At 36.9% G+C, this 23,652-nt stretch overlaps 3 protein-coding genes across 3 annotated transcripts; 2 read left to right on the top strand and 1 right to left on the bottom strand.

The window, feature by feature from the left end:
- Nucleotides 1-128: 128 nt before the first annotated feature.
- Nucleotides 129-6,120, bottom strand: LOC146739114 (interleukin-10 receptor subunit beta-like). The gene is made up of 5 exons (XM_085504049.1): nt 6,057-6,120; nt 2,778-2,901; nt 1,752-1,933; nt 1,217-1,398; nt 129-332 (listed from the first exon to the last, which is right to left on the bottom strand). Exons 1-5 carry the CDS (start codon nt 6,118-6,120, stop codon nt 129-131), a joined length of 756 nt encoding a protein of 251 aa, XP_085360175.1.
- Nucleotides 6,121-16,334: 10,214 nt separating this feature from the next.
- LOC102804630 (carbohydrate sulfotransferase 9-like) lies at nt 16,335-18,608 on the top strand. The gene is made up of 3 exons (XM_006817686.3): nt 16,335-16,386; nt 17,057-17,217; nt 17,793-18,608. Exons 1-3 carry the CDS (start codon nt 16,335-16,337, stop codon nt 18,606-18,608), a joined length of 1,029 nt encoding a protein of 342 aa, XP_006817749.2.
- Nucleotides 18,609-22,596: 3,988 nt separating this feature from the next.
- On the top strand, nt 22,597-23,325 carry LOC102804520 (carbohydrate sulfotransferase 11-like). Its single transcript, XM_006817685.2, has one exon. It carries the CDS (start codon nt 22,597-22,599, stop codon nt 23,323-23,325), a length of 729 nt encoding a protein of 242 aa, XP_006817748.2.
- The last annotated feature ends 327 nt before the right edge of the window (nt 23,326-23,652 follow it).

Genomic DNA, 23,652 nt, shown 5'->3' on the forward strand with positions numbered 1-23,652 from the left:
CGTTTGTAAACAGTTTCATCTAGATTTCTAAACATTACGCGTTAATCGGATGTAATAATTTATATAATAAATAATTGGGTTCAGCTTTGAGACAATAATATTAAATATGGTTGCCTTCCATCGCGAGTCTATCCTATAGAGCTAAAGTTGTTTGGTTGGTTCTGCTGACATGAATTCCTAATAATTCTACCTGTTTCTTCTGTGGCTGCATTTATTTTTAAAGGGATGCCATAGACTTCATTAATCTGGCCTTGAATAACAATGTCATACGAAGTCGCCGGCTGCAAATCTGTTAAATTCAAGTTTAGTTTAGTTTGTTGGCTTGTAGTAACCTGAAATACAAATGAAAATGTCTATTAATATAAAACATTACAACAGAACAATATACCAGAATATACAACAAATGCATGCACTTACATAGTAGTATTGGTGAAGAGATATTGTGGGTTACTTTGAATATAAATAATTATGATGATGTCGATGTCGTGATCAGAACCCTTTAAAATGATTTATGGTAAACGATCAACTTTCTATTGACTAAAATATTCGAACATGGGCTGCGTGACGATTTTAATAAACATATTGGTATATCATTTAGACTGATTATAACCTCAAACATACAATAACTCAAGTTTGTATGAACTTATCCTTATGAACTTATGCACAATATCCAGATTAACAGTATGCTATGCTACTGAGCATGTATGTTTACAACCAGTGCCCCCACGTGACGAAGCGTTTCTGTGACGTAAATTAGTGACATATATCGTTTTTATCTGTAGTTATTAAACAATGAAGAATATGTATTCGAAAGATTTACTAGATTCTAAATGACGAACGACTACACAAGCAAACACAGTTATTTGAAAGACATTGTGTTCATCCATATTGATGTCACAGAATCGATCCACCACTAGAGGCTGAACAGATGGCGGATATGTCCTGAAAAATAAATAACCACAACGAATGTATGTTTTTTTTAATCAAAATAATAATATACTTTTCCCTATATGCAATATCAGCAATGTTGTTTTAATTTTGTTATTGCTGGTGGTCATGTGACTAATCAGTAATTAATCAGTGACTAATCAGTAACAAATTTAAAACGACAAATATGGCAGGGATATAATCAGGGCCATAATTCATTTTAGTAACAAATAATTATTATAATAAACAACAGTAGTAACATGTTACAACCTAGAAGGTTAATGCTTACTTTTACATCTTTGTTATTTGTTTCCCAGTACGTTAAATTATAATCTACTCTCATAAAATTATTAACTCGCTTGACTTCACCATTTATTGGATATGTGTACGGTGTCTGTGGTGCTAACCAAGATATGTATATATAAGAGCTACCAATAATCATTGTTGTCATATCAGGACGTCCAATAACACCTGTAATTACAATTGCTTACAGTCAATTACGTCAGCTTTTTACACTTTATGCACAAGCTTAGCATCATTTGTACATTTCAATTTGTATGCTGTCACCAAGTTGCATTGATGTTGTCATGGCGATGCTCAGTGGTGGAGTCCACTTGCAGTCATGACAACGCATGCAAAGTATTAAGACTATTGGTTGAACAATTAACGCTGTCGACTATAAAAATGGGGAGTTCTAGCGTAATAAGTGAGAAGAGGACGGGGGGGGGGGGGTATCCAGTAGCGATTATAGTTACCGCACTGTTCACAATGCACACTTTTGACGCATGAATGTGCAAGTAATTTGCTATGGTGTATATGCTCACCCGCTACTCGCGGATATGTAGATTTGGTGACGCTTTGACTTGTAGTGTTAAACTGTTCACTTATACTCTCCACAACTGCACACCACAGTTTTTCAGATGGAAAAAAGTCAGCTCCAAAATTACACCTTGTAGATGTAATGCGAGTACATTCAGGCTTGTCCATAACATGTTCACTGCCACATCTATGTGACAAAAAAAAAATACAATGGGATTTACTACGCTAATCAAATGCACTAGCACTTGAATATTTGAGTTTTATTATGTATACCGGCAACGATCAAGAAGTAAAAGTTTGGACAAACATGTTATGTTGGTAACAGACTTTATTTAATCTTTTAAGTGCCATCGTCAATTGTTGGCACATGTAAGAAAATGGCTATTAATATACAGATTGCACTTCCCCCACATGACAAGTTGACAAATTATCTGAAATTGTTCGTATGGCCCAAAATGATGATTAAATTTTGTGACAATTACAAAAAATGTGAAAATATATGAACTGAATCTAGCAGTCAAACGGGTAATATTTAATATTTACAGACACAGCGCCCGTATGGATATCTGAATACGTTGCCTTATGGAACTCATATTTACTATATGTAAAATTCCTATACTACCATAATACCACTTCATATACAACGTTTGATTACCCTTTATATCGTACCGTAAGTTAACAATACTCTAGTCCCGTGGAAATCATACTTTTTATATATCTAAAAACATGTTTTTATTCATTTTACGTTATTTTCAATATTCATTTTCATGCACTTTCACGAATTCACGAAAGCATTCATTTATATGTCCCTCGAATATAGTGGGTTGTACGACGACTTAGTCGCTTGAACCACTAGCTTAGTATATGTAACACTACTAATTGACACTCAGTCTAATGCAATTGAATAAGCGTATTATATTTAAAAAGTGGATAAACGTCTCACATATATACTCGCATAGGGAATGCCAATAGATAATTTACTTACGCAGAGAATAGCAGTAGGTAAAAAAAAAAAGATGCTATATTTTTACCTTTGATATTTCGCTGTATATAAGATGACGTCACCATCACTAACAATCTCTGGTGGATCCCATATCAATGTTGAATTAATGTTAACGACTATAAATCGAACGTTTGTGGGAGGTCCTAGTACATCTAAAAAGTAAGCACAATCCGCAAACAAACATTACAACAAATGATTTTCGTTAAATGTGCTTCAAATTGTATAAAATATACTTGGTTAATGTAATATAATGTAACTATAATTTATGATAAGAGTCATGTTGGGTCATATCGGATATAGCATAAAATCGGATAAAATTAATTTATTCATTTATGCTGGCCACATTTGCAGCATTACAACTTTACGAGTCACGATACAACATTCTATCGTGTTAGTTAAATCGTTAAAGCGGGGGAGTCGTCACCTACGCATGCGTCAGATGGGCATAGCGTGTCATTGTATACAAACAACTTGAAGCGTCCATCTATGAGCCTATTCGTTTTTAGCGTGTGTTGTTATCGTCGCGTGGGACTCAATGTGGGGGATACAGGAATACGCTTCGGTTGAACTTGATGGCAGAATAAACAGTCAAATGTGGATGCTAAACACGGTATGGTTTATTGCTGGATAAACTGGCATAGAAACATGTAACACATGAATAAGGAGCCCCGAAACTCCGAAACTAGCCCTGTATATATTAATCCACATAATCCTTTTTTCGCGCGTTTTAAAATTTAATGTTTGCCCGAATATTTGTGGACAATATAATATCTCGGTAAGCATAGTATGCCAGTGTAACTTCAAAGAGTTGTGTGTTTATATAGTATACCATCGTAAGACTATTTGAAGAAGGGGGTGTTTTATGGTCATGGTGCAATGTTGGTATTCGCTGGCTGTAGGAGGGTAAATTGTAAATCAGCCTCAGATTTATAAGGAGAAAATTAAAGGGCCAGTTAGCTCAGCTGTGCGGATTCCGATTGTAGATAGCCACCTCTTTTATCCTTATGTTATGGGCTCCACTACGATGACCAACATTTCCAGATTTCATTGTCCGCCACGTGAACTAGATAATATAACGTAGCAGAAAAAAATAAATATTAAACAACACTACGTACACTTACTTCTACTATATGGTATGACATGTTGAACATGAGTTATTGTCTTTGCTGAAGTTTAACAAGGATTTTCATTAAAGCAAATTATAGTTGATATTAAAGGTCAATAATACCCAATTGATTAGAAATACATTAAAATATCAAATATTGTCACTGATATGTGCTATATGACCACTCTCGACTAATATGCTACCTGAACAACTTGATTTTCGAACATAACACATGGAACACTGTGATAAAGACTTCCTGTTTTCGACATTGTGAAATTCCTACGTTTTCATGCAGAATATACAATATTTTTACCAAGAAAAATCATATTTATTTAAGTTATTATTCATACATGAATTATTTATGTGTGTATGAATTATTTAAATTAATATAACTATAATGTTTTGATTCAGACAGTTTTAGTCTTTTCAATGTACGGTGTCAACACCTTCATTTTGACACCAACTGTTTTTACTTGTCACCTGCCCTTGCTACGTTTAGACTCACCGGCACTTACACAAGGAAGTGAGTAATTTTGAGTTGTTGTTCAAAAACAGGAACTTTGTTCAATAAGTGGTACCTGTGATATGTAAATTAACTTAATTTTATTTTCTTAACATTCACATACCACAAATTGTTAATTACATCAGATTTCAACGTGATGGAAAAAGATTTATTTTAACACATTAACCACCCATTAACACAGCATTTAGTGGTACTTCAAATATTCCATTTTTGACAAATATAACGAAATTTCGTGAAACCCACGAGTGAAGTAAAACTCTACAATTCACACGTTTCGACGTTATGCGGTTAATACATCATTAAACTACTCAACAGCGCATGCTCATCAGGACTTGCCTCTTATATATTATATGCGTTACGCGGCACACGGGAAATGAAACGTTGTATATAGCTTGTAGGCAATGTAATAAAAACTGTTCTTGTTAAATTCAGTATACGGAACAACAAAACAGGAAACACTCAATAATGTCGCATACTAACTGTGTCCAAGACTTACACACGTTTTTAGAGTCACCAAATCTTCCGCAATTTTCCCTTGTTTATTGCTACTTATTATATAACTAAAATAATCAACATGTATTAACTTGTCAATTCGAGTACCATTTCAAATGATATGCCGATGTCTGGTGTTGCTTGTGTACTGATATTCTCCGTGGTAATGTCAAACAAGATATTGACAAACGATAATAGTCTTATTTCTAAGTTTGAAATACATCTAAATTCACCTTTGACATCTGAAATTTAGTGTTATTTGTCTAAGATAAAACTTGTTAACTATTAATCAAATTTCAAAAGGATCCTTGTCTATTCATCACTCCCAGTTAGACTACACACGGAGATAGGTGTCGGTTCAAGTCAATAAAATTCCATCAGTTATAGTTAATTAACTAAATATTAATAATATCGATAATCTAAACATGTCACTCTTTGTAAAATTAGCATTATGTAATATACTACATATATTACATTTATTGTTGATTTCATTTTTCATATTTTATTTGATTACCACTGATGTTTGACCATACTGTATTAATTAATGTTGAACACATGTATGTTTCATTCAAAGTGTTATCTACACTACCCAACAAACTCGCAGCGTATGGTTAAAATTGTCTAGCGATAGTATACGGTGATATTATGTAATTGGCTTCTTTCATAGTGGACGGCCATGTTTTTATTTTCGACTCGTAATAGCAGCTGGATGCGCATTAGGCGGATGCCATTAATTCTACGGTGGAAAAAGCAACAAGATGAAGGGTATCTTGTGATGTTGGAATTACCATACCGCATATATATTTCATATTGATGGGATGTGTCGACACAACCTTCTAAATATAACATCGGTGCTCCTCATTCCCAGCACTCATTCATTATACATGTAAACAGATATTAGTTAATTCATCGTAACGGTTTGTGGCGGAAGACAAACCTGACGACCCTTGTTTCATTGAAACGTGAGATTCGGGCCCTTCACATAAATGCTTCACAATCTGCGGACATGTGTGTAAAGTTACGGAGATACTGAGATTATTCCATTTGCAACGAGGAAACACACAGGTTTAATAGTACAACTCGGGGTCCAAAGGCCATATTTTATAAACGCACGTCGGGTATATATATATATATGAATTCAGGGACAAATACATACTTATCATGTTGAATTAGACACTGTCACCTACCTTCTGAATATCCCGAAATCAGAAGACTCATTAACACTGTCCAACAGTAGTGTGTCATCGCCATGGCAGAGGATATACAATCAAAACTGATCTAACACTGCCAGCTATGATGTCATGTCAGCTTGCCACTTGGAGTGGCTTATATGGTGTGGTTAATACGGTTTATGTTTAAGTAATTTAGTAGTTAGTTTGCTCTTGTATTTGTTTATTTACTTTTGTTGAATGTTTGGTGAAAATGTGTCTTTTATTTTGCTAAAAGCAAGAATATAAAAATATTGTCTGTAGTCTTTGTTTCAAAAGTCCTGAAGAAGGGAATATATGTTGCCGTCTATGAATATTTATTTCAATTTAAACCGTTAACCGCATCCATACCCCATTCATGACTACGTCAGTATGTGGGCGTGAATATATGTCCTCAATCATTGTGTAATGAAACGACACCCGATTTATGCCATAACAGTAATACCACACACACGAAAATCCATCATTGTCATGGTAACATATCAGATTCACACAAAAATGAAAATAACCGACAACATTTTTTGACATAAAGTTTTATTTACCGATGAAATGTTTCATCATCCCGCCTCGCCGGGTTCGACATGGTTTCCAATGCAACGTATATACCGCGTAAAAATGCACCCTGTTTATATAATATCGAAATATCCATGGTTTTGAACGAAAGAGCTACAATTGCATGTACCCAGGGAACACATTTATTGGATTCAATGAGCACAATGTCAAGTTTATGCAATTCATTGCGTTTTTCCACAATATCATGGCGTAATGTGAAGGACAAACAGAGGCGGCGGGACAGCATTTTGCATGAGGGTGCGAGATCGTACTCATTAACCTTGCGCTGAAGGCGCGACCTTACTCGGAGGTCCGTGGCATGCTCCCCCTTTAAAATTTGGAAATTTAGACCCCTCTGAAACGCCATTTCATGCATTTTGAGGGGCAAATTTTGCTGACACAAGTGCCGCCGTGCTTTATTTTGTGCCGCCGCCACTGATAAAGTTAGTTAATAAAATAATGTATGAGTCACATTACAATTCAAGAGTACATATTTAACAGCGTGCAACATGTGTGTCAATGATACCCATGAGGTTGCATTTAGATTAACAACCTTATTCGGTAATAAACTAGTATCATTGATTCCGTATTCGATAGGAGTTTTCCTTGCCCACACGTTCACATTAAAAGGAGTAGATTTTATGGAGTGGCGATTATATACAACCATGAAGGCCAGAAGCAAGCGCGATTAAGTTCAATTCCTGGCGTGTGATTTGCAAGGTATACGATAGTGACGTGATTATTTACGTCATGCTTAAATCGTAATTTTATACGTTCGCTGACCTTACCAATACTGGGCCATACAGAACAAAGTGTTAGTTATAACGTAGGAATGTCGATATTTTGCGGAATAAGGATTGGATACTATAAATATGATATAGACAAAAGTCAGCTGGCATACAAGTCAAAATAATATAAATGCGATTAATCTACCAATATTTACTATATGGGACAGCCATCTAGAATACGGTTTAAAATTAAATAATTAGACAAAATTGAAAAACAGGGTTTCCAGTTTCCTACAAATCAGGGGAGATACTGAAATTTCACAGCCAAACGATTTGCTGGAGTAACATTAAGTCTATCGCCAATGAGCTAGCAGATGGTCGAAATAGCAAGGTACACGTATAGCAATTATCAAAGTGAATTAAGTATAGGTTTTCAAGGAGAATTCAAAATGGCATTCTCACCAAAAAATGAAAGAATATTCGCTATAAATAGAGAATAAATGATATCGTCACGAAATAAACAAATATGATAGAGGTAGTCAAGTATAACATATCAAAGCAAACCGGAGAGTAGTTTTCAAGATGAAAGAACTGCTAATAAAATTTGACCGCATTCGTCTTTTCGCGCGGAAAGTCGTTTGCATACGAGAACTTCATTTCAACATAGAATACTTTTTTTCGGGGTATTTGAAACCGAAATCATCATCCGACTCAAGAGTCAATCAGCGACGTCTTTATAGTTCTAAAACTTTTGGTATGACTTGGATACGATTGAGTGGTTCTTTTAGGTCACGTGTGGGGTTAATATAAAGTCTGTTTCCGTTTACACTACGATAATGTGAAAATAGGCAAGTCTAACAACATATTGCAATGACCAAACACGTCATACTGCAATATTTACCTAGTTGTCAAGTATTTGACAGACGTATTGGCCAATACGAAATTTGCGACATTTGTGTCAGGATTAATGAATAACCAGACTGTGTGAACATATTGGCATGGAATATTAGATGCAAACTACGGCGCACATTTAAATACGCGCACATAATTACAATTATTTTTACGCCACCAGTTTAAGTGCCTCTATTATTCTGGTAAGATAAAACACGCTCACACTCGACACTATGTATAAATATGTACTCTGATAAATTCATTTATATATTTCTTGCCAAGCTTGATAGTAATACAGTTTAGTATTGACATTGCATTTGCAAAAAGATAATAATTTTGACAAATTGTGTCATGGCGGAATATCAAAATACACGAAAACAGTGTAAAGTAGTAATATACATAGTGTCCTAACTTGTTGCAGTACTTTGATTAACGTGGCAAATTATCTATACATCACAACAATACGTATAGGTACGCTTTAAAACTGGTTTGGACTAAACTACACTGCTGTGGGTAGAATCTAGTAAAAGCTTTATAGGATTCTATTTGCAACAGGATTTTTTTTTTACAAAACAAACTGGTCACATGATGAGACCACTAACCCGAAAACACAATGTGGTTCACTGAATGCGTTGTTATTTGATTATATATTATTTCTATTATATATTGAAGGAAGACATACGGCATTAAAATAATTGGAATATGTTAATGAGTTCAAAGGTTGGTCAGTTTTATCAATATACACATATATGCTACGTTAACGTAATTACAACAAATACAGTTCTACAGGGGCACATTTAGCGTTGTTTTTGTCTATGCACATTCGTGTCAATATATTCTCCGAGTACCAGTACCTGGTAAGTGGTTTGGGTATTTTATTATATCTTATAAGTTCAGTATCATAAACAACACCTGGCCGCATACATATTATGACACGTGGAATATGTTGATGTAAAATGCTTAGCATGGAACACGTATTTGGTTCACGCACGTACGTTTACTTTTACAATTGCATAATTCTAGGAGATCAATTTTAATCATACTATGTTCCGTGAATAAAAAGATGTTTACATTTTACAGTAATATGTAAATTATAGTATTATTTTACCTCTTATTGAAATATCATTTATTAAATTATTATGTGTGATATTTTTTTTTCAAATTGGACAACAATATATTCATGAGAACTGAAACAGCCACAAAAAATGTATATATTAGTGAAAACGCGCATACTCTGAAATTGTCACAAATGTAGGGTTAAGCGAAAAGTAAAACGGCAAAATCAGCCGACATTACTGAAGTGTGTCAGTGTGTTGAGACAGGCCCTAGGTCAAAACGCTGATATCGATGTCACTGTGATACGGAAAGTACTTTTTCTAGAAACTGACCGTTCGCATTCGTGGTGTCTGCTGTCTGTCTTGCATCTTCCCCGGAATTAACACCCAGGCGAAGACCCACCACGCGACGATTGGAAATAAGAGAATAACTGCGTCGATATTTCTGCTTCTGGTGGCAGCAGAAGACGAAACCGACACAGCCATCGTGTCACGAATGTCTTTTTAAGAATACTCGGCCGACTTGAACTAGGGTGAACCTAGTTAACGCCATTCCATCAAAGACTATTTTCATTGAACGCTTGAGAAACTAGCAAAGGCTATATTAAAATAGACATAATTCCTCGTGATTTCAGTCATTTGTAAACAAAATTACAGTAACATGTTCCTCACCACACATCCTTATGCTGCGATTTTACATAATTACATAAGTTCGTTTTGGGTTTGCAAACGAGTTTTCGTTCGATATTTTTGGCTGCAAAATCTTCACACATGGATGTACTATACGATAATATAAATATTATTCTGACACAAATAAGCCATGGGTATCATTTTATAACTAAAATATTTTGTATAAATGTCCTCAAAACTAGTTTCGTTTTTTATCATCAATGTATGTACTATACGAATAGGCAATGAATGGCTTGCAAAAGAGTAAGTTAGTTCAAATACTGTGTTAAAAATATCCATTTCTACGACGCTACAATTTAGTGCAAATTCAACCACAATTTTTACCCCATGTCTATTAAACCATAAATATAAACACAACATAATAAACACAATACCTTTACTGAAATGTACAATGCGCTCACAACCAGCTGGCGTACACGTGATATTAAAATAAATGCAATTAATTTACCGATATTTATTATATGAGGCAGCCATCTTGGATACAGCTGGAAACTAAATAACTAAATAGTCAAGTTGGGAAACAGGTTTCTCATATCTTACAAATCAGAGAAAAATAACACACTTTTATAACCAAACTATCTGTTCGGGTAACAGTAATCTAACCGTCAATTCGGCTGAATTCGTTTTTTGTGTGGAAAAATCACTTGCATACGAACACCTTATTACACAAATAACCTGGAGCACTTTCCCTGCTGTACTTGAAAGCGAAATTATCGTTCATGTATAGAGCGTGTTTGCATTGTCTGATTTCGATGTAAAACGAGCATACATGTAAATTAACAAAACTAATGTGTTCATACAATAGTTCACAATTGGGATTTAAACGTGAAATTATCACGATCAACGATTTGCATACTGGCCACTTGCCAGGCTCGCTGCATACAGGGCTAAGGATATCACCAATGTTCGGAGGGGTCCTAAAGCATATCATGTTCCTGTCCCCAGTTCACGTAAAAATGGCAACATCCTTCTTATAATGAGTAACACAATACCCCGTTTGTCTAGAACTTGCCCTCATCCCAGGTCTGTATATTGGTTTTATGTAATAAACACACACACACACACACACACACACACACACATACTTGTATTGCAATATGTTCCGAGGACTTCATTGGATTAACTTTTAATATAGTTGAATTAACTTTTAATATAGTTGCGATATGAACTCGATTAAAACGCGTTCCTATATAGGGTTGCGTTTTAATTGGAGTTTAATTAAACTCAATTACAATGCAATACAATGGAGAATTGCATTTTAATTAGGTTTAATTAAACAAGAGTTGAATATCCCGTGACTGAACATAGAAATGTTTGCGAAGCTTAGGTTTAGTATCGGGGTAAGGTATGGTACAATTATATTAATATTAATATTACGTGAACCATACCTTCCCCCGATACTAAACCTAAGCTACGCAAAACGTATTAATAATCGAATTAACTATTAATATAAATTATGTTTTCCGAGGACTATGAAAAAGGTCCTCGGAAGGTGTGTATGTCCTCGGAAGTAGCTATATATATGTATTTTTGTCCTCGCAACATATAGCAATCCAAGTACACACACACACACACACACACACACACACACACATATATATATATGTCTGGTGGTTTGACTTATAGAATACAATTCAGTGACCAATAACTGCATAATGATTGAATCCTAGTCATAATTTTTGACAAAATTGGTCATAAATCGCATGACAATGTTCATTAGTTTATTATGTACAATCATAAGTTATTGTCCATTGTACATGTATCACGAAATAGCATTCTGTTGTGTGTTACAGTTAAGCTATTTGAAAGATGTGTTCTAATATTTCTTAAAAATTTAGAACAATTCCATAGAACACAATGTTAAAGAAAAATTGCAATTGTTAAAACCCAGATTTTTTAAATAATTCAGAATAACAAAAAGTACTTCATCATTTACAGTATATGATTTTTTCAGTCTATGTCACCAGGCTATATTTTTAGATATTGCATAATATTTCTGCCATAGGAACCTGTGGTAAAAGTGTTATAATAGTGTCAAAATGGCGACTTTCAACTAAAATACAACCATCAATTTCTCGAAAAAAAGGCTGGTGACCTCCAACTTTTATTAGGTCAATATGCTTATATTGCCTTGGAGTACATTTTATTGTAAAATGAATACATTCTGGGTATTTTAATTTATTCTACCTTAAATGTCGGATGCGCAGTTATCAGTGGAATTTGCGTAGCATGTTATCTTTACCTGTAATAGTTATAAAAAACAGATAGGTATCATTTATCACTAAAAAAACGCCATTCAATTTTGAATTGTTATATATAATGTTTTCTTATTTTTCCCACAATAGACACATTTATTCATGTAATGAACACCACTAATGTGACTGATGTTAGAAACCTTGCCAATTTTGTTTCCTGTGCAGCTAAGAAACGTAATTCAACAAGATATATTTTTAGTATTATTGTAATGCAAGTTACTGTTTATTTGAGTTCTGGGTTGTTATCCTAGTGCAAAGTGTAGCACAAACAGTTATTAAGCGCTTTGTAATACATTTTTATAATATCAACACACCTTCAGCTTCGAAACAATGATTGTATGCCCAATTGAAGTGTAGCATCGAATATAACCAACCACATTGATGTATGAAAACAAAAAAATACCCAACAGTTAAACATATAATAGAACATATTCAGTATAAAACTTGCCGGGTTTCATCTGCAATCTACTACTGAGAACCCATTCTGTCGCCTGCAGATATCTAAAATGCCATTGGAAGGGCTCGGACAGTGTTTATAATTTACCATGCTTACAAATAAGTTGTCAAACATCGCCAGCTGAGATTCAGTAGGACTGTCATGTAAATATGTCATTCATTCATTCATTCATTCATTCATTCATTCATTCATTCATTCATTCATTCATTCATTCATCCATTCATGGGGCACATGCCAGGGTGGCACCTTGCTGCGCCCACCCTCCGAGCAAGTGTCCAAGCCTGGGCACAGCCTATGCCCCATAACTCATCGAGAAACCCGCTCATCTGCCTCATCTGTCACGAATCCAGCAGGTGAACCTCACCTTGCCAGCCTCCTTGAGTACTCTGCTGTTGGACACATGGTCCTGCCAGAGTGTTTGTGTCCAGGCCTCACAAGAATATAGTAAGACCGGGAGCACAAGGGACTTGAAGACTCAGACCATTACACCTCTATCCTGACATCGCGAACGCCACACACCTTTGTTCAGCAATCTCATATAACCCTGTGCAAGGCCAAGACAAATGAATGAGTGACATCCACATTCCCTCCATTCGCCAGGAATCTTGATCTTAACCCACGACACATATAGTCCAAGCGCTTCGGTCTCCACACTCAGTGCATCAAGTGCTTCCACTAGAGAATCAATCAACTCGGCAAACAATGCGGCATCATCTGCAAAGTCAAGATCAGTTATCTTGACACTTCAAAATGAGACCCTACAACTTATGCATTCCATCACACCTCCCATCTTCCAGTCCATACAAGTGTTAAAAAGCATATGAGCCAGTATGCATCCCTGTCTAATTCCTGCCTCGACAGGAAAATATGCAGACACGCCCCAAGCACACTTAACAGCACTCTCTGTTCCAGGATACAGAGAGGAGATCAGGTTCACCAGAGGTGTGGGAATACAACGGACCTTGTGGATTCTCCATAAAGCCTCTCTACACATAAAGTGGAAAGGTCTTGCGGAAATCAATATAGACTACTAAGAACCCTCTATTGAATTCCCACATCCGCTCAGACAGCACATGTAGCGCCAAGATACAGTCAACGACTCAGGAGGCTGATGGAGAAGCAGCTGTTGGCAGATATAGTTAAGAAGAATCCAGGCAAAGATCTTTCTGGGTACCAATAGGGGCGTCACCCCTCTGTAATTGCTACAGTCCTGGGCATCATCCTTTCCCTTCCAGATAGGAACAATTAGTCCTTTTCTCCTGTCAGTTGGGATGACGCCAGAGCTCCACACTGAGCACATCAGTCTGTGCAACCACATCTGGGTAATCTCACCTCCAGCCCGAATCCCACACACGCTGGGGGTACATCCGTCTTGCAGTTGGCCCAATGCCTTCCGAGTTTCCTCTAAAGAAGGCGGATCACAACTAACGAGAGACGCCACCTCCAGGGCAGGAGGACCATCAACCCTGAGCTCACCATTTAAAGGGTCGGCCTGATAGTATTTGAACCAGCGAGACCTCATCGCAGACTCATCCGAAAGCACCCGTCCATCTGCTGCCTTCACTGCAGATCAGCGCACCACAGATGCTGAGTTGTGTATCTTCCTGATCACTCTATTAGCCAGACTTGGGGCTTTTGTTGACACAGAGCTCCGGAACTACGCCTCGCGTTCTTGGCGCACCTCTCTAATAGCCTGTCGCCTCAACACCATGTGCAGTCCAACGTCTTCATCAAGTCTGGCCTGGCGACTCACTTCGATTGTTTCAACCGATTCCTTGAAGATCACCTTGGAGATTTGCCTGGGTAGAAGCTCCTCTGACACTTGACACTGACAGTGGATTTGAAGTATGACCAGAGCCAGCCTGTGTCGCCAAGCACGCTCATCACAACCTGTGCCTTATAAAGACTTGCCGCATACTCACCAGCCACCACAAGATCTCTCAACTGGCAAACATCCAAACGTGGTGCCACAGTTGTTTTTCTAGGGACCCTGAAAAGAAGCCTAAGAGTAGCAACAACAAGCCTATGATCGGTGCTGAAGAACTGAGCGCTTCTGAACACTTGGCAGCTCATGACCATCCTCCATCTCCCATCTACAAGAACATGATCGATCTCCTCCTTTGTGATGCCATCATTGGAATATCATGACCATCGTCTAAGTTTGGGTCTCTGGAACCCGGAACCCATTATCCACAACCCCCAACACCTAGCAAAGTCTAAAAGTTGGGAAGCACTTTCGTCCTGGATTCCAGACCATGGGGACCGACACATGGCTACTAGTACCAGTGGTAGCACTAAAGTCCCAAAGGATAACTCTGGCGTCTCTCACAGGGATGGCATCAACCACCAAATTTAGTTAGGCATAGAACGCTTCCTTCATAGATGTCGATACTCCCAGCTGGAGCGTACACAGCTACTACAGATAGCACACCCACAGGGAGTCATTGGGGTCAGTCTATTTGAGACATCATTATGGCCAGACCAGAAATAGGTGTAACCACATACTCTGATCTCGCCAATACTTGGTCTGCACACCTCGGACAAGGCTGCAATGCTTATACAAAGTTGACCAAGAACCATTGACATCGCAGGCAAGCGAGCATCCCCTCGGAGTGAGAGCACATTCCTTGCTCCAAACCAGACATCCCGCCTTATATTCAGCCGAGGCGGCCGCGGAGAAGTGTTCGACACCTCGGCACCACAAGCACAGAAACTCCCATGATGTCATCGACACCGGCGCTGTTTTAGGTTGTGAGGTTTCTTCCCAATCTGGCTGTGGTGTTCCCAAGAGATTTGCCCCAGTCTTCATGTGATGTGCTGCCCTACGCAGAGCTATGCGCAGGGCAGCAGCGTCAGGAGTACTTCCTTACAGCAACTTTTATTTCTCTTATGGGTCATAGCAATAATGGGGAGAGGGGGTGCCCCGATACCCCCACATTATTATTAGTATTTCCTCAAATCATGTGTCATTTGTTTGGGGTGCGAATGCAGTAATTGCCTATCCGACGACTCTGAACAGTAAGGCAATGACTGAATAGACAAATCAAAGAAAAGTTCTTCACCTTTGTGTGCATGATTTCGTTTATTCATTCCATAATTAGAATAAATAATAATAATATATTTCACATATGACCTTGTTTAGTAAAAAGTAATCCATTTACAAAGTATCATAACGTTTTTCATGAAAATATATTGAATAAAGCTAATTTATTGTACAGTTATTATATAATTATTTTATCTCCCATTTGTCAAATTATACAAATCAAGCAATAAAATAATGCCTACATGCAAATGATGGCATTATAAGAAATGTTCACACAGTTGAGTACCAACTATAAATGTACCAGCTAGCCATTTCAAAATTAGCTGAAAATCATACTCACAGAGATAATTATGTCACCCCTGCGTTATCTGCCCGAAGCGTGATAATGTAAGTTCCCATTCATTGCAGTCAAGCAAAAAATCTTGAAGTGACGGTATATGACCAAGAATCGATTGACCACCCCACACCGACCTACAAAATACGTACAAATTTCAATGAAGTCACATTTATATTTGTATATATAACAATATTTTGCCCAACTTGCAGACTTATGGAGATGAATAGAATCACCGCATTCTGTGTCTTAATGGTCGTGGCAATATTCGGATGTATATTGCAGGGTGTTCCACGCTATGTCGGTTAGTTTAATTCCAAGGCTCTATGTATTGTTGATAAATTTAACGTGAACGATCATTATTTGTGATCATTCTGCTCTAAGCATGTTGTATTGTCGATTCGGCATGACCCTCGAACTGACTTTCAAGGGCATCGACCTATGAACTTCTGTTTGAATATACTTTTAAGTACATGTATTATTTGATTTAAAGTCATTACATCGATTTATTCAGATATTATTTAATATTGGTTACAAAAGATGTCGAAAGTATTTGACGAATTTATGCCTTATTTTTGCATAGTCAATACAGTATGTTTACTTTAAAAATATTGTAAAAATCAATGCGCACAGAAATTCATTTCGAACATACAGCTGTGTCAGCTATTCATTATTGTGCTCAGGATTGTCTGTGTATTATCTGTCTATCTATCTCATCATTCTGTTTCCAGAATAAGCATTACACATCTCAATATATTTTTATTCATTCGCATAATATTTTTGAAATATTTATTTATCGTGTTATAAATATTCCTTGATACATATACATTATATAATATAATATAATACAAGGTAAAAATCCTCCATTTACTCAAACACACTGTATGATTTTAGACTGCCTCTGTAATTGCTTCTAACTGCGTACTGGTGCAGATCTCGCAGAGTAATACAGAGTATATTTTTTGTTATCATAGACAATTTGAAAATAAAATGGAATGAGGTCCTCGAAAACAAGCTGTCTACGCAGCCTAATACCAGTGACACGTTCACATCTTCAATAACAACGTCCCTAGCTTTCAGCAAAACGACAAGCTCTAACTTACAAGATGAGTTTCCTGCAATAACAGAACATGCGGTAATTCAATCTTTACCCAAATCAATTTCAATAGATCCTAAATGGCCACCGAGATCTCGTTAAGAGTAAGAGAGCCTATAGACTTTTTGCCATTTGATATCGCCATCGCGTCTACTGTTTCATTGATCAATACAACTATGCTGTTTGAAACAATGGGCACGGAGACAGAAGAATATAAAGTCCTATTTGAATAGCAAAAAATAGTCTAGCGGCTCTAAACAAGATATCGGTATCAATTGCGTCTAGGATCTATTGCACTGTAATTAATGTAGTAAGGTGACGGGGAAAACTAAGACTTCAGTGACACTTAGTATACAACACTAAGTTCCGAATAGTTTCTCTGAGATAATCATTGTATGCCATAATAATTAAGCGAAGTCGCGACAATACACCGAATGACGTACGATACGGATCTCACGTAACACAAACAACGCGTGCAAGATACATTGTTGTCAACAAGAACGCTTTAATAGTGCACTAGATTACAGCTGTTTATTCCTACGGTACTTGCAATGACATATTTAAAACTACCGTGAATTCGTCACCGTCACATTGCTTTATATGTTCACATGTAGGTGTTCATCTGGGAAGACTTGCAAAGAAGAAGAAAAGAGCATGTTGCTACGATATGCCAACAACATCCAGAGCTGATGGCTGAGCAAGTCAATTATGGACGTTTTCTAGTCGACGATAATTACAAAATCCTCTACTGCCCAGTAGCAAAGGTTGCGAGCTCTAACTGGCGAAGGGTGATGCTTGTACTAAGAGGAACGTTTAGAAATGTATATGAGATAGGGAAAGGTGTCCCGTATAAATATAAATACACTTCGTTGAATAGTTACACCAATTCAGAGATACAATTACGCATGCGCACATACACTAAGTTCATGTTTTCTAGACACCCATTTACTAAATTACTTTCTGCGTATAACGATAAACTTAGCGGTGATTCTCCTAAAGACGTTTTTCTGAAAAAAATAGTTCCACGAGTGAATGCAGCGAACAAAATGAATTACACCGGGGCAGGATTTACTTTCCAGGAATTTGTTAACTATATATTGGAGACAGATCCAGACCTATTTGACGGTCATTGGGGGTTGATTAAAAATCACTGTAATCCGTGCAATGTCAAATTTGACTTTCTCGGAAAATTTGAAACATTGAGTGAGGATGTTGATGGTATACTTAGAAAAATTAATGCCAGTGAAGTTGCTGATTTCTCTTCATACGTCCCCCATAGGACAAATAGTTCATCGATTGACACTGTGACAGACCACTTTAGCCATCTAACGGAACAGCAAATTGAAGGACTGTACGCAAAATACAAAATCGATTTTGATTTATTTGATTACGACAATGATCAGTTTCTTAATATTTCTCAATCACTGTAAATGGAGAGACGGGTAAAAATATATGAATCGATTGTTATTTTGTTCCTAATTGTAATAGTTATTATTGTACATCTGTCACCGTAATGCCTTGAGTTTCAGCGTGTTGTGATTTTACGGGGTATTTTCATCTTACCATATAAGGAAATGCGAATTGAACGAAAGAAAATAACTCATAGTCCATTTCCAACGTTTTGCGAGAGATCTCGCGTGATTCGGCAAATTAACGGGCTATATTACTTGAAAAATACTTCTGCGCTCAGGATTTGTCATTTGTCGCGTGATTTATCGGTACAGCGCATAAGAATATACATTGTGCAGATTGTGCAGCCAGATGGGAGGGTCTTTGCTCCAACGTGTGGCTACGGAGTGTTGGCTGAATCGGCGTGAATAGGGCTCACGGTATCGGTTTTTAAAAGCCCAGTGTCGGCTCTAGCCAAACACGCAGCACATGTTTACTTTGTTGAATATAGTATTCTGTCGTGTTATTTTATGTGAATATATATTACCGGACTTAAAAAGTCTGTGTACATTTATGTAATATTGGCGAAATTGCGAACATTCGGTTTTTCCTCATCGTCCCCTTGTACTTGACGTTGTTCTTGGCAGCGGATATGTGAGTAAGAGTATGTTTATTTTATATTCTCACTATATATCGTGTTTTTGGATTTACATTAATCCGGCGAAAGTACAGAAAATTCAGTAATTAATGAAAATGTTTACGTTTATGCTGTTATTAATATCACCAATAAGGTATATATCGTCTGAATCGTAGTGTTCCATCGTGGCAGTAAACGCATATTAGACCTGGATGAAATACAAAGATCTGATTAGTCACGCATGTAGCTAATCAGTGTTGGTGTAATATATAGTATATAATATTTGATAATCGTTGTTCTAAGTGACTATTCAAAATAACTAGACGTTTCGACGATTAGCTCTTTTCGATAGCATATAAAAATAAAGAGTTGATGTAGCTTACGGCCAAGGGAATACAATACAAAATGGCGGATTGTCAACCTACCAACTCACCTACCAACCTAACACTATAAAGTAGTATTGTCGGCAATAATTTGGTTGAAGCCTTTGGCAAGTCAAGCGTTATGTTTACAGATATCCGCATGATTTTTTAATCAATAACCGAATATTACTGAGCAGCTCCGTGGATTCGCTTGTGGTTTAGTTTTTTAGCACCTTAGAGTGTCATCAAGTCATCGAATCGCACGCGAGATTCTCAGTTAAACGATCAAGAACGAACTGCAAAATCAAAAGATTCGATGTGAAGCAATTTCAATTAAGATTAGTCTGAGATATTCTCCGGGTTATTGAGTTTTTTTTCAGGTAATATCTTCGTTAAGAATGGTTTTTAATTATACAAGCCGTTGAAAAATATACCGTATTCTATTTGTGCAATTTCATTCCTAACTATATACATCACGTGACACCCTGAGTACATCTGTTGCGCAATGGACAGACGTACGTATCAATGGGCTTTTGCTATCTTGTGCGGTTTTTCATGTGTTTTTCCTATATTATATCTATCTCACCACTCCATTCTCAGTCAAGGTAGGTACTAGTTTTTCAGTGAATAAGTGACATGAAATACTACAAATGTCTGGTGGTAAGTATCTTTATTGCCCAAATGACAGTGGATATAACTTTCAAGTTACATGTACATGTTTTACCACGTTGCTGTCATTAAGAATCAACACTGCCATTTACAATAATAGATTGGTTTATGTGTGGGTGATTCAAAAATGTAACTGAAGTATGACCCCTAGACCTCATGAGCTAAGATGATTCCACAATTGTGTTTGCAGGGTCTTGAATTATGTTTTTAACCCCAGGTCTAGTAATTTTCACCAAACCATTGAAATGTTAGTTTACCACTGTATTCGTCAAGAAGGGGATCAGTATTCCCTCATTTTTGTAATAAAATATTTCAGGTGTCATCAAATTTACACACTGATAGCATAACATATAAATTATAAATATAAAAATATAATGTTGGCACTTTTCAAAGTTCATGCACAGTGCACACTTCCTAATGGCAGCAGTTTAACAACTGACTTTCGGTATCTGGCTTTGAATATAAGGACCTGTAAAAAAGTAAATAAATGCTACACACTTCTAAACCAAACCATTGATAAATGATTACCCACTTCTAAACCAAAAAAACGTGAAATGACACCCCAGTCGGCGGCACATACTTGTATTGTACTTCTATGGAAGTAACCCCCTCCCGGGTGTGTTGCACGGTTACTGCAACATTCTTCTAGTAACCGTACGTGTAGATTGTGTTTAGGTTGTTTGCCAGACCCAAAAAACTGGCGCTGCATTTTTCACCCAGTTTTCCACAATATTTTATGCCAACGTTGCAGGCTGTTTGTGGCATACTTCGTCAGCTAAGTGAAAAAATATTTATGACAACCATGTTTTAACAAAGTAATGGAACTGTCAATCTCAGAAGCTCTACTCGACTGATCATTCAAAAGTTGAACTGTCTTTTTTTCGTGATTTACCACTTCCTTACCCCGTTGCAACAAACTCATCTTTTTTCAGCTAGTAATGCCTCAATTGCATGGTTTTGGTGATCGGCGAGGTCTTGTATCTTGAAAAACTGCGTGATCTGTTCTGCTTAGGTCGCAATTTTAAAACACCCGCTCTACACATTTTGATACCAGATAGTTGATTGACTGTTTATTTTTGGCTATCTCCCCCTCCTTGTCGTTAAGGGCGCCTATTATTAAATACACACTGTAATGGTTCATTCTGCGAAGGGTTAGTTCGGGGGTGTCCCGAAACAAGTTGGATAGCGGCATCAGTCGCGGAATCTAGAAGCGCGCGTACTAGATGAAAAGCTTCGACAGAGCGCGCTTTCGCGTACAGAGCAAACGATGATGGCCTCACAAAATTGTCTGATTTCGATATTGAAACCCGCTGTTATTGTTATTGTTATTTGTTTGATGCCGATTTCAGTATTAAATAATTGTTATGTAACAATTTCTCTTCGTTTTAAATAGTTTCTTCGTTATTTGTTTCCGACAACATTGTATTCATATCCACGCACGATGCCTTGATGCTCAATAATTTGATACATTATCGCGATAATCTGCTTCAATGACGTCATGAAATTCATTGGTATTGATAATGATATAATATAATTGGCGTCAAAGCTGTACGATTTTCAGCGATCCTGAATATTGGCGAACGTTTCGGCTTCCAATTCGGTTCCTGGCGAGTCCAGGCAAATCATCAAATATCTTCTGCAATTTCAATATATTCAGAGCATCAAATAATTCACATATAGGCCAATGGAGCTATATTCAGTTCAATTATTGAATATAACAATGTAATGCGTTTGTTTATAGTTAATGTGAAGATGAAGTTAAATAGGGTATTCAATCCATTTCAAAACGACGCCGTCCAGACTACAACAACCAAAAAATATTGACGACAAGTTTACCACCACATCCACGCCACTCATATCAAGAAGTACATTGTACCATAGGGAGCACAGCGAGTTATTGACAACAGAACGAGTACCCAGAATCATGATGAATCATAGAAACCACAGCGAGTCCTCGACAGCAGAACGAATTCTCAGAAATACGGTTAGTTTTAATGCTCATTTTTTAGTGTGAAATGGTTTTCCACCGTGTGTTTACTTTGTGTTTCAAGACTATGAACATAGGTATCTACTAGCTACGATGCTCCGAGTACGTAATAATAGAGAGGGTTCGTAACAAAAAATAATAAAATGACTTCCTAATCATGGAGTTAGTTCATAAAAATAGAATAAGTGCATGTCAATAGAGTCTTCATAACAATAACGACTATAGGGTGTAAATTAAAACAATTTTTGAGCAAGTAAGCCAGCCACAGATTCCACTATTTTACCTGATAGTGATAGCTTGTATCAAACTGATTTGACCACCTATAGACTCCTGGTTGGACGGAAATACAGAAAAGAAGAAAAGAACATGTTGCCATGATATGCCAACAATATCCAGAACTGAGTGCTGAAAGAGTCAAGTATAACAATCTTCTTGTCGACGATAACTACAGCATTCTCTACTGTCCAACAGCAAAGGTTGCTAGTACCAACTGGCGAAAGGTTTTACTTGTGTTGCGGGGAACTTTCACAAACGTATCAGAGATACTTAGCAACCGTGTGGTGTATCAGTCGAATCACCCAAATTTGGGTAGTTACACCAAAACAGAAATAGAAATACGCATGCGCACATACACCAAGTTCATGTTTTCAAGACACCCTATACATAAGTTACTATCTGCATACCTTGATAAACTCGGTGATTCCCCGCAATGGGTGTTTCTGAAAAAAATACGCCCATGGATGACTGAGGTGGACAAAATAAGTTTCAGTGATTTTGTTAACTATATATTGAAAACTGATTCAAACCAATTAAATAAGCACTGGGGATTGATTAAAAATAAATGTAATCCGTGCAATATCGACTTCGACATTCTTGGGAAATTCGAAACACTGAGTGAAGACAGTAAAGGCATACTAAATGCCATCAGCGCAAGTGAAATTGTTGATTTCCCTTCATACGCCACGCATAGAACGAGCAGTGCATCGCTTGATGTATTGGCGAAGTACTATAGCCAACTTTCGAAGCAGCAAACTGAAAGACTGTATTCAAAATATGAAACTGATTTTCGTTTATTCGATTACAACGCTGTCGAGTTTTTTTAATCTGTCTTAATTACAGTAAATAATCACGCTGATGTAAAATTACTATCCACTCGCTTTGTATTGCCATGTAGCTGTGAATTTACAGGAAAGTTAAACGCTTTATACTAATATTTATGTTTATGTTTATTTATCCACTTATTTGTTACAATAAAGGAAACTCAGGAGGTGTCTTGGCGTCGCGAGATGAATGACAAGTCAAGTAATAATAGAGCATACATGCATATGGACAAGAGAGTAAGAAATTCAAGAATCTTAATTTTGGTCTTCAAATAGTGTGTCATCTTGAAACCGCATACAATGTTCCGGCGAACTGAACGATGCAAAGTA

The sequence above is a fragment of the Saccoglossus kowalevskii genome, chromosome 9 (assembly GCF_978046115.1).
Source record: "Saccoglossus kowalevskii chromosome 9, keSacKowa6.1, whole genome shotgun sequence".
NCBI lineage: Eukaryota > Metazoa > Hemichordata > Enteropneusta > Harrimaniidae > Saccoglossus > Saccoglossus kowalevskii.

Excerpts from the sequence above, each read along its gene's own strand:
- LOC146739114 (XM_085504049.1), bottom strand. The coding sequence starts at position 6,120 with ATGGCGATGACACACTACTGTTGGACAGTGTTAATGAGTCTTCTGATT. Across the intron at positions 2,902-6,056 it reads GATTTCGGGATATTCAGAAG|ATGTACTAGGACCTCCCACA; the intron begins GTAGGTGACAGT and ends CTTACTTTTTAG. Across the intron at positions 333-1,216 it reads CAAATAACAAAGATGTAAAA|GTTACTACAAGCCAACAAAC; the intron begins GTAAGCATTAAC and ends TTTGTATTTCAG.
- LOC102804630 (XM_006817686.3), top strand. The coding sequence starts at position 16,335 with ATGGTCGTGGCAATATTCGGATGTATATTGCAGGGTGTTCCACGCTAT. Across the intron at positions 16,387-17,056 it reads GGGTGTTCCACGCTATGTCG|ACAATTTGAAAATAAAATGG; the intron begins GTTAGTTTAATT and ends TTGTTATCATAG. Across the intron at positions 17,218-17,792 it reads CTGCAATAACAGAACATGCG|GTGTTCATCTGGGAAGACTT; the intron begins GTAATTCAATCT and ends GTTCACATGTAG.
- LOC102804520 (XM_006817685.2), top strand. The coding sequence starts at position 22,597 with ATGATATGCCAACAATATCCAGAACTGAGTGCTGAAAGAGTCAAGTAT.